Below are 12,138 nucleotides of genomic sequence, written 5' to 3' on the forward strand. Positions count from 1 at the left end.
TGGTCAGCTAGCACCAAGAGGCTCTTGGGCATTGACTGAAGGGTCAGAGTGGTACTCATCCCTAGGGGAAGGTACTGTAGGAACACACCAATTCCCCACTAAAAACCTTCAATGGCATCCTGTGTTTCTTAGGAAAAGTTTGAAATACTCAGCAGGGTTCCACAGAACTCTGCCACTCTCTACCTGAATCACCAGGTTTCTGGCAAGAAACAGATGGCAGCCTCCAATGGAGTGGGCAGAGCAAGTTTAACAAAGGACCACATGAAAAGGAGTGGCAGGGTTCAGGGAAAGCAACAAGGATGGTGAAGCCCCCTGGGGCTAGTGCCAGTTGGCACAGGAGGGAGCAGTCACGGGAATCTAAAATGCATATGAATGATACATGATACATACAGGTAAGTATGTGGGCATATGAGCATGCACATGATATATATAGTTGGAGAAAATTTGTAGGAATATTTGCCCCTCAAAATGGTTTTCTCTCTTTGGGCAAAGGGAAGGAGAGAAAAAAACTGTATTTACCCATATTGTTGTAAATAATTGATGTCGAAAACATAACTTATAGGACCAACTGTGCAGGGGATGTAGAACAAAGGATTAGTCCCAGTGGATTAAAAAATCAGGAGAGACTTTGTGCGGAGCAGGTCCCAAAGAAGGTGGTAGACATGAACTGGTAGAGAGGCAGGAGAGGCCTGGAGAAGAATGGGGCCCACGAAAGCTCCCAAGAGGAAAGGAGAAATCCTGTGGGGTTCCAGCAGGTATGCAAAGGCCCTGATCCAACCTCACCTCCACTTCACTAGCATAGCCACTTTGAACCACTGATAAAAGTTCCTCGGTCACAGCTTCTTCCACGGGTTTTGCCTGCAAATGACAATGGTGAGACACAGGAATTAATCAGCGCTACAGTGGTTCTGAGCCCAGACTCTGGAGCAAGCTGCCTAGGTTCAAATCCTGGCTACAAAGCTTACTGGTTGTGTACACTGGGAAAGTTGTGTGTTTCCTCGTCTGTAAAAAGGACATAATAACAGTGTTTATCTCATAAGACTGTGGTGGAGATATAATAAAGATAGACATATAGGTAGGTAAGAAAGAGAAAGAGAGAGGAGAGAGAGAGATGCTTATCACCATCCTGGCAACTCCTAAGTTCTATGTACATATTAGTTATAATCCATTATTCTTGTTCTTCTGTGTAACTTTAAAGCTGCATCAGGTTTTGCTTTTTTTTAACAGCTCTTACTGAAGTGTAATTAACACACAATAAGCTGCACATATTTAAAGTGTACATTTTCAAAAGTTTTGACTTACATATGCACCCATAAAAATATTACCACAATCAAGGTAATGAACATATTCAGCATTCCCCAAAGTTTCTATGTTTCCATGTGTCCATCCCTCCCAACAACCACAGGCAAACACTGATCTGCCTTTTGTGACTTTAGTTTGTATTTTCTGGAATTTTATATAAATGAAATCATGCAGTACGTACTCTTTTTGTCTGGTTTCTTTCATGCAGCATAATTAAATTGCAATTCATGTTACTGCATGTATCAACAGTTCATTCCTTTTTATTGCTCGGGAATATTCCATGGTGTGGATGTCCCATACTTTTTCTGCATCCTCATCAACATTTGAAATACTCTATCTTTTTAATTTTCCCCATTCTGATAGATGTGTGGTTGTACCTGATTGTGGTTTTAATTTGCATTTCCCCAATGATTAATGAGATTGAATATTATTTCAAGTCATCTGTTTTCCTGTGGAAAGTGTCTGTTCAAATTTGTTGCCCATATTCTATTAGGATGCTTATCGCTTATTACATTTTGAGATTTTGTTTAGTTGTAGTTTTTAGCTTTTTTTTTCTTAGTTTTATCAGATATATGATTTATAAACATTTTCTCCCATTTGTGGCTTGTCTTTTCATTCTCTTACTTGTGTCTCTCAAAAGGAAATTTCTAATTTTGATGAAGTCTAATTTATCAATCTGTCCTTTCTGCATTGCGCTTTTGATGTTGTAGCTAAGAAATCTTACGTCATGAAGTTTTTCTCCTATGTTATCTGTTATTCTAGAAATTGTATAGTTTTAGGTTTTACATTTAGGTCTGTGATCCATTTGGTCATACCATGATCAATTGTATACATGGTATGAGGATGGATTGAGGTCTTTTTAAATTTTTGCACATGGACATCTAAAAGCATTCCATCTTTTACCATTAACTATGATGTTAGCTGTAAGTTTTTCACAAAAAAAAAAAAGACCTTTATCAAAGTGAGGAAGTTCTCTTCCATTTCTAGTTTTCTGAGAGTTTTTATGAGGAATAAATGTTGAATTTTCAAATGCTCTTTCTGCATCTATGAGAGAAAACATATGGTTTTCCTGTTTTAGTTTGTTTATATGGTGAATTATATTGATTGAATGTTAAATGACCTTGTATTCCCAGTATAAACCCCACTGTTCTTGAGGATATTGGTCTGTAGTTTTATTTCGTGTAATGTCTTTTGTGGTGAAAGAACATACTTTAGATGACTTGAATCCTTCTAAATTTATTGATACTTGTTTATATCCCAGAATATGATTTATTTTGGTAAATGTTCCATGTGCACTTGAGAAGAATGGGTATTCTGCTGCTGCTGGCTGGAGTGTTCTAAAACTGTCATTTTTTTTTTATTCATTTTATTGAGATATATTCACATACCACGCAGTCATACTAAACAAATCGTACATTCGATTGTTCACAGTACCATTACATAGTTGTACATTCATTACCAAAATCAATCCCCGACACCCTCATTACCACACATACAAAAATAACCAGAATAATAATTAAAGTGAAAAAGGGCAACTAAAGTAAAAAAGAACACTGGGCGCCCTTGTCTGTTTGTTTGTTTGTTTGTTTCCTTCCCCCACCTTTCCACTCATCCATCCACAAACTAGACAAATGGGAGTGTGATCCCTATGGCCCCCCCCAATCCCACTGTTTCCCCTCATAAGCCACATTTTTATACAATTGTCTTCAAGATTCATGAGTTCTGGGTTGTAGCTTGACAGTTTCAAGTATCCACCACCAGCTACCCCAATTCATTAGAACCCAAAAAGGGTTGTCTAAAGTGTGCATAAGAGTGCCCACCAGAGTGACCTCTCGGCTCCTTTTGGAATCTCTCTGCCACTGAAGCTTATTTCATTTCCTTTCACATCCCCTTTTTGATCAAGAAGATGTTCTCCAACCCACGATGCCGGGTCTACATTCCTTCCGGGGAGTCATCTTCCACGTTGCCAGGGAGATTCACTCCCCTGGGTGTCTGATCCCACATAGGGGGGAGGGCAGTGATTTCACCTGTCAAGTTGGGTTAGCTAGAGAGAGGGCCATATCTGAGCAACAAAGAGGCATTCGGGAGGAGGCTCTTAGGCACAATTATAGGGAGGCCTAGCCTCTCCTTTGCAACAACCGTCTTCCCAAGGGTAAAACCTATAGTAGAGGGCTCAACCCATCAAACCACCAATCCCCTATGTCTGTGGGCATGTTAGCAACCATCGAGGTAGGGCAGGCCAATACCCCTGCATTCTCCACCAGCTCCTCAAGGGGGCTCTGCATATTTTTTTCCTTGTTTTTTTTTTTGTTGTTGTTGTTGTTTAACTTTTTTTTTCTAAATCAACTGTATGAAAAATTAAAAAAATTTAAAAAAAATTTAAAAAATAAAAGAAATAAAAGAAAATTTCAAAGAGACCATAACAAGGGAGTAAGAAAAAGACAACTAACCTAAGATAACTACTTTACTTCCAACGTGTTCTTACTCTACCCCAAGAAAGTAACCTAATATAACAACATTTCTGTGAACTTGGTCCTACTATACCCATCAGAAATTAACAGACCATAGACATTCCTGGGCATTCCCAGAACATTAAATCTACCCATGATAGCTTATCTGTTCTTCTTGGATTATTGTTCCCCCTTCCTTAATTGCTCTCTATCGCTAGTTCCCCTCTAAAACTATCATTTACGTGAAGTTGGTTAATAGCATTCTTAAAATGTTTTATATCCTTACTGATTTTCTACTTGTTCTATCAATTATTAAGAGAGGGATTTTGAAATCTTTGGCTATAATTGTGGATTAGTCTATTTCTCCTTGCAGTTCTATTGATTTTTGCTTCATGTATTTTGAAGTTTTACTGTTAGGGGCATACACATTTAAGGATGTTAGTTCTGTTGACCTTCTTTATCCCTGGTAAAATTCTCTATTCTGAAGTGTACTTTGTCTAATGTTAATATAATCATTCCAGCTTTCTTTGGATTAGTGTTTGTATCTTTTTCCATCCTTTTAATTTTAACCTATTGTTTCTTTATCTTTAAAGTGCGTTTTTGTAGTCAACAAATATTTGAACCTTGTCTTTAAAACCCAATCTAACAATCTCTGCTCTTTAATTGGGATATTTAGATCATTTATCTTGAATATGATTGGAGATCTGCTTAGGTTTAAGTCTGTTTTCCTGCTATATGTTTTCTATTTGGCCCATCTGTTCTTTGTTCCCTTTTTCCTCTCTTTTTTCTTTTGGTTAAGTAATTTTTATTATTCCATTTTATTTCTTGAGTAGAATTATTAAATATCTTTAACTTATCACGAACTATCATCAGATGATATCATACCACTTCAGGTAGAGTATATACAATAGTATATGCACATTTCTCCTCTCCCAGTCTTTGTGCTATTTTGTCATACATTTTATTTTCACATATGTTATAAACCTCACACGATGTTGTTTTCATTTTTGTTTAAATAGTCAATTATCCTTTTTAAATGATTTAATAAGAACAAAACCTTATATATTTACCATTTTGTTGCTGTTTCCAGTGTTCTTCATTCCTTTTTATAGGTCCAGATTTCCATCTGGTATTACTGTCCTTCTACCTGAAGGACTTCCCTTAACATTTCTTGTAGTGTGGGTCTGTTGGTGACAAACTCTTTCAGCTTTTTATGTAAATGTAGAAGTCTTTATTTCACCTTTATTTTTGAAAAAAATATTCACTGGGTATAAAATTCTAAGTTGCCAGGTTATTTTCTTTCAGTTCTTTAAGTACATCACTGCAAACCTTGTTTGCATTGTTTCCAACAAGGTATCTACTGTCATCCTTTTCTTTGTCCCTTTGTTCACAAGAGTAAAATCTTCCTTGTAAGATTTTTCCTTTGTCACAGGTTTTCCACTATTTGATTACAATGGGCTTCAGGGTTGTATTCTTCATGTTTTTTGTGTTTGGGTTTGTTGAGCTTCTTGTATCTGTAGGTTTACTGGTCCATCAAATTTGGAGATATTTCAGTCATTATTTCTTCAAAAATTTTTTTCTATCTCAACCTCTCTCTTCTCTTCTTTGTAGTCTGCAATTACACATATTTTAGGTACTTGAAGTTGTCCTACAGCTCACTAATACACTAATCTTTTTTTAAATTCTGATTTCCTTTCACATTTCAAGTTCACTAATATTTTCTTCTGCGATGTCTAATCTGTCCTTTATGCTGTGCAGTGTATTTTTCACTCATGCAGTGTAGTTTTTATTATTTGGATTCTTTTTATATCTTCTATGTCTCTCCCTAACTTTGGAAGATAAGGAATATAGTTAAAATAATCATTTTAATGTTCTCATCCACTAATCTAACATCTGGCACAGATCTGGGTTGGTCTCAACTGGTTAATTTATCTTCACTCTATGGGTCACATATTCCTGGTTTTTTGAATGCTGAGAGATTTTTCACTGGATTCCAAACTGATTTTCACCTATTTTGGGGCTGGATAATTTTATATTCCTATAAATATTCTTGAGCTGTGTTCTGGGACTCAGTTAAGTTACTCAGAAGCTGTTTGATCCTTTTGGTTTTTGCTTTACAGATTTGTTAGATGGGACTGGAGCAGTGCTCTGTCTAGAGCTAATTAGTCCTCACTAGTGAGCAAGACTCTTCTGTGTACTCTCCCAATGCCTTGTGAATCATAAGGTGTTCCAGTCTGGCTAGAAGTACTATTCCGAGCCTAGTATGAGCACTGGAACTGCTCACTCTAATCCTTTTAGGTGGTTCTTTCCTCAGCCTGATCTCAAGTAGTTTCCTCACATGCATGCACTAATCAGTATTCAGCTGAATAGTCAAGAGTGAGCCTCTGATCTTTGAATTCTCTCTTTGAGCAGCTCTCTCCTCTCTGGTACTCTTTCAACTGTAGGGACTTTAGTCTCCCTGGACTTACAGATTTGTCTTTTCTACTCAGAGAGTCCAGTGGGCCCCCACTGGTTTCTCCCTCCCTGTGCCACAGCCTGGAAACTTTCTCAAGGCAGTCAGCTGGGGCAATTGTAGGACTTACCTGGTTTGTTTCCCATCTCTCACGCATCACTGTCCTTTGATACCTGATGTTCTACATCTTGAAAACCATTGTTTCATATATTTTGTAGCTCTATATGAGCCAGAAGTGGGAGCCCCTTGCACTAAGATTTTTATAAAAATTAGTTCCATCTATCAGCTTCAATTTCTTAGATCTAACACATGCTTTAATGAATCTGCTTTAAAGGGTTCAGTGCCCCCTCAGTCCCATCCTCTGGAATGTTCTCCATCCTCCTTTCCACATGCCTCCCCTTTTCTAGCCATGCTGCAACCTTCCTGAATAAGGTGCTATGTTTCATCTCATGGGTATCTCCAGCAACCAGTAGCAGGTTTGACCATTGTGAGCACCTTATCTCCATGCAGAGAACAAATGAGTACTTGAAATATGACCCCACAACTAGCTAAAGATTGGGTCACTTTGTGGTCTGGGGAGATCTGAATGCATTTTTCCATAAAGATAATGAGAAAATTAGGGTGGACCATCCAGGTTGTCTAGTGGTAAGTCTCAGGTCACCTCCACCCTTCCCTTCTCAAGATTTTCTTAGCATGAGTTGATGGGCAAAGGGAACAGTGTTTTGTGTGAGACGGAATGGTCCAGCACTAGTCCCAGTCCTAGACAAATGGGTTCTGAGCCCCATAGGTTGGAGGAGTCGGTAAGAACTGGAGGCAGGAGGAGTTGTGTGTGAAACATGCCTTGAGATTGTGACCACACACAGCACCAATTTAGGACCAGGCTGACAAACTTAGCATAGGAGTGAACCGCTTCTCCCCACTCTTGCCCCAGCCCCACCTTGTTCCTGAAGACATGAGGGACATACCCTGAGGGCCTGCAGGAGAATGTGGGGACCCAGAGCCCAGGAAATATGGGCATTTGTTTGGCAGTGAGCTCCTTGGCGCTCAGAGGTTGGCAGAGAGTGATGACAGGACTCCTGGGCCCATCCGCTAAATATTATTTAACCTATCATGTGGCTAGCTCTAGACCCCTCTGGTGTGGTTAGGGCAGCACCAGCAGAACACATGGTACTCTGTAAGCATTGTGCCAGCAGCAGGTGGGCATAGGAAAGGCTCCAGGTGAAGTCTGAAAAGGATGGCAAGACTCAGCTGGTCTCCACTGAACCAGGGGGGAGTTTCTGTAGCCTACAGGGGTCCAATGAGGGCAGAAAGGAAATTGCTGTCCCAGCTGAGTATGTGGATGGGGTGTCAGTCTCCCAACTGGCTTTAAAATGGGTGGCTTTCCCTGAAACTAGGGAATGGGTCAGAAGGAAGGTAGGAAGGGATGAAATCCCATTCTGACCTGCATCCGTGAACCTACCAGAGGCTATAATTTGTCTCTGTTTCCTGCTGGGCTTATTAAACTCTCCAACCTTGGTACTAGGGAGGTTTTTTCTGCATCAGATGGGAGAATTTCCTGGCAATGACTTCAGCACCAAGGAAATGCGTGATGACATCACAAGTTGTCCCGGGCCCAACGCAGTGCCTGGGCATGGGTAGGTGGATTCCCTTACCTGGATGCTTTCTTTGGCTTCTGGGGAATCAGGTTCCTGCAGCTCCTCAAGAGTTTGGGAAACCTGGCTGCCAGTCCTGAGTGCAGTATCTTTGAGAGGAAGAGTGGAACAAGAGAATAGATGATAAATGTCTGCGCAACAACAGGAAACTGGAGAAATCACTATGAAGTGTTTTCACACAACAAGGTACTTAGAGGATCATATTCAGAGGGCAGTGCTGTGAGGTGGGAGTGCAGCCCACCCCGAGTCTGACCCCGAGGGCTCAGCTGCCTTATTTATTTAATGGAGATAAAATTCAACCAGCCTCTTGGGGGAGCCGGGAAGACAAACCCATGCCAGCGGCAGGCTCAACCCTGAGCCCCACACGTGGGAGGCCCAGGACATTGGCAGTTACCATGCAACATGATAATTTCAGAGTGGCCCCCTCTGAAGTTCACAGACAACTGATTACAAATCTCATGGATGGCGGGTTTCAAAATGATTTTAAGAGAGAGTGTGAGAAAAAGATCACAGTTAGCTATGTCTGCATGGTCCAAATCCAAGGATTATATTAGCCAGGGGGCAGCTTTCTCCTTGTTTGAAAATATTGTGAATATGTGGCCTGACAGAGGCTACTGTTTTTTCTTTTCTATTTTCTAAGTAAGAGGATCTGGAGCTGAGCAATATTGTTTCAATATGTTGTGAAAAGTCAGTAATAATCAGGGTGGTCTCATGGATTTTAAACTTCACAAACAATTACAGTAGAAAAAAAAATATTTCCTATTGTCAAGAAAGCCCTTTCTATCCTGTGCCGGTTTGGATGTATTATGTCCCCCAAAACACCATGTTCTTTGATGCAATCTTGTGGGGGCAGACGTATTTAGTCTTGATTAGGCTGGAACGTTTGGAATGGGTTGTTCCCATGGAGATGTGACCCACCCAACTGTAGGTGATTGGATTATTTCCATAGAGATGTGGTCCCGCCCATTCAGTGTGGGTCTTAATTAAATCACTGGAGTCCTATAAAAGAGCTTACAAACAGAAGGAGCTAAGAGCAGTTCAGAGTGACATTTTGGAGACTGCCATTGAAAGCAGACTTTTGCTGATGCTTTGCTCTGGAGAAGTTAAGAGAGGACAAAACACCTCAAGAGTAATATTTTGAAGAATGCACAGGAGCTGAGAGAGGAGCTGGAACACAACGTGGGATCAGCAGATGCCAGCCACATGCCTTCCCAGCTAACAGAGATTTTCCAGATGCCATTGGCCTTCCTTCAGTAAGGTATACTTGTATTGATGCCTTAATTTGGACATTTTCCTGGACTTCAGACTGTAAATTTGTAACCAAATAAACCTCCTTTAGAAAAGCCAATCCATTTCTGGTATTTTGCATAACAGCAGCATTAGCAAACCAGAACACACCCTCCTCCTTTTCCCTTTTTCTTTTCCTTATACAGAACATTCCATGCCTAAGAAGGGCAACTGAGAGAGCCTTCAGGCAGGAGTGCCTGCCTTCTCCCATCACCACCCTTCTTTCCTGCTCACCCAGTGCCTGCTCAGATGGGGTTTCCAAGCGACGACATCCGCTCTCGGCCTTTGGGCCTTAGCCCAGAGCAGCCCTCACATGTACTGCCCCTGGTGTGAAGCACCATGGCAGATACAGGGGAGACTCAGGCTTGCTGGAGGCTACGGGGATGCTGCAGCCAGCGTGGGCACGGGCTCTGCCTTCTCATTTATAAGCATCACATTGCACACTGAGGGGTGAGGTGGCCTGGGTCCCCTCTGCTTCCTCCTCACCCACTGTGGCCCCGAAAGCAATGGCCCTGAAGAAACCACTCAGTTCCAGGTCCTAAACCTGCTTCTGGTGGGCACATGGAATAGAATGAAATTCTGAGTGAAATCAGATTCCAGGGAGGTGTCAAGGTCTCAGATGGAGAGGTATGTAATGTTGTATTGTAATGTGGAAGGTCCAATGAGAGAGTCACATGCCAGCATACAAGGGAGCCTCTTGGGCAAGAAGAGAAGATGCCAAGCAAAAAGAGGAGCAAAGGACTTAGATTCCCTCCTCTGAAGAAAGATGCTTCAGGGAGAATAAAATGTGTCACATCTCCAGTTCCTGAATATGTCCTACACCTTGCAAGATTTTCCACGTAGTCTATACGGTGTTTCCAGGGTTTCCATGACAAGAACAGCAGGCTTTTTAGGCTAATTTACTCTGTTACTGAGATATACCAGATATGGTACAGTGCACAACTCAGTGGATTTCTACGTATGTCCACCACAGTGTAATAATCACCTAGATATACATATAAAACATTTCTAGAAGGTTCCCTCATGCCCCTGTCCAGTTAGTTCTTCTGCTCAAAGGTAGCCACTATTCTGACCTCTACTATCACTCATCAGTTTTGCTCAGCAGCAAACTTTCGAATGAAAAAATGCTTATATCAATAAGCACTGATTTAAAAGTTGCACTTTTTAAAAAATGATCTTTTTCTATTATAAGTTTTTAAGGTGAAGAACTACAGAAAACATGACTAAAAGAAAACCAGACCTTCACTCTGCATATATTTCCTTTACAATTAGGATCAAGTTACTAAAAAGCTGAAAATCTTAAGAATGGATTAGATTTGCAATGCACTAATAATCCCGGTGACTTAACGTGTTTGACAGTCTAATGTTCACGGGGCAATTATCAACTACAATTACTAATTGTCTTGGCTAAACAATCGTGGGGTGTTGCTGTTGATTACCCGACAGCTGCCACGCTGGTCCCCAGAGATGGCTGCATTTCAGAACTGGGCGATGTGATGCTGCGTCTCTCCTCCCAGCGTCTCTGGGGCTTTGTGAGATTTAGTGAGTTAATGGTCATGATGTGCCCTGAGACCCTCAGGTGTGAGGTGCTATTCCAGGGGAAAGTTGAGGCAGTGGTATTAAGTAACACAACTAAAAACACGATGGAGGCTTTAAATTTAATTGTTATTTTCCCGCTTATACCACCTAAGTAGCTTGGAAATCATGAACCAGCGGCTTATTCCAGTGGGAGTGAAGGCCTAGTTTTCTAGGACTTTCTAAGTGGGGCCGCTTATCTGGGATGGATTTACCACAATGCTAATCAAGCTGGAGGTGCATGGGCCTCCTCAGTCCAGGGCCCTTCCAAGGTGCTGCATCTAGCAGTGCATTCATAATTTTGAATTATTTTTAAGACAGTCCCCAAATTTTATAGACTTTAGATCCCAGAAGACCTGGACCTGTTCTGCTCTTTATCTAATAGGAATAATACATAGGGAAAGCAAAATAATACATTTTGAAGGCTTTAGGGATAAATATGATTTCAAATTTTTACATTTCTTTTAAATAGCGACCAAAAATCTCAACAAGATTTTTTTGCATAACTAAGTGAACTGAATCTACAAAGGTAAATATGGAGGACTAGTCAACAAAATCTTAAGAAAGAAGAACAAAGAGGGACCAATTTTCCTACTGAATATTAAGATGTATCATAAAGCCACAATTATTATAACAGTGGGTTATTGGTGTAGGAATAGAAAAGAAAAGAATCCAAAAATAGAGCCAGACAGTTATGAAATGTTGGTATGATATAGGTGGCATTTCAATTTGGTGGGGAATGAATAAACCACACAATAAATAGTCCCATCTACCCACCTGAGAAAAAGTAAATTTGGGTCCCTATTTCATAATCAATTATTGATTCCAAGTTGATTCAAAATCAATTACAGAGAGATTAACAGCCTGAAGATTTAGTGGGAAAAAAGTCTGAGAGCGAGCTATAGCTCTTTATAAAGACCAGAAAAAACAGAATATTCTAACTTAAAAAAAGAAAGAGTAAAAAACAGAGACAACTTTGAGAAGAAAGAGGGTAAAACCACAGCTACAGAAAATATTAAATTGTAGGTAAAGCTCCAGGGTTGGAAGTCGGACGCCTGAGTCCATGCAGTTTGTGAACCTCTTAGTTATAGATAGCAGGAGAGCCAGTTGGGGGGGAAGGTTATTTTGGTTACAAGGACAGCCAGGAACCATTTGCTCTTGAGATGGACCAATGACCAGAACTGAAGCCAAATCAGCCATAGGAGGACTGACATGTTGGGCAACCAAGAATGTCATTTCCCCAAGGAGACATCTATAGAAGCTGGTACGTGCAATGGGGTACTGGGCTGAGGGAAGCTGAAACACCAAGAGGCTATTAAAACAGAGTCAGTGGGAGGCGGGGCAAGATGGCAGACTGGTGAGCTGTATGTTTTAGTTACTCCTCCAGGAGGGTGGGTAGAAAGCCGGGAGCTGCGTGGAC

General features: G+C 40.8%; 1 protein-coding gene across 7 annotated transcripts in view; it reads right to left on the reverse strand.

Annotated features, from left to right (window-relative positions):
- Window positions 1-12,138, reverse strand: part of CFAP61 (cilia and flagella associated protein 61) — a 302,443-nt gene that overhangs the window by 227,331 nt on the left and 62,974 nt on the right. For 6 of the 7 annotated variants that reach the window (XM_037812260.1, XM_037812258.1, XM_037812256.1 and 3 more), the window contains 2 exons: window positions 7,857-7,945; window positions 784-858 (listed from right to left, as the gene is read on the reverse strand). In XM_037812260.1, the coding sequence (XP_037668188.1) occupies window positions 784-858; window positions 7,857-7,945 (164 nt within the window). The remainder of the gene's footprint in view (window positions 1-783; window positions 859-7,856; window positions 7,946-12,138) is intronic. The other variant, XM_037812259.1, reaches the window with a different exon arrangement.

Source organism: Choloepus didactylus, chromosome 19 (assembly GCF_015220235.1).
Source record: "Choloepus didactylus isolate mChoDid1 chromosome 19, mChoDid1.pri, whole genome shotgun sequence".
NCBI classification, from domain to species: domain Eukaryota; kingdom Metazoa; phylum Chordata; class Mammalia; order Pilosa; family Megalonychidae; genus Choloepus; species Choloepus didactylus.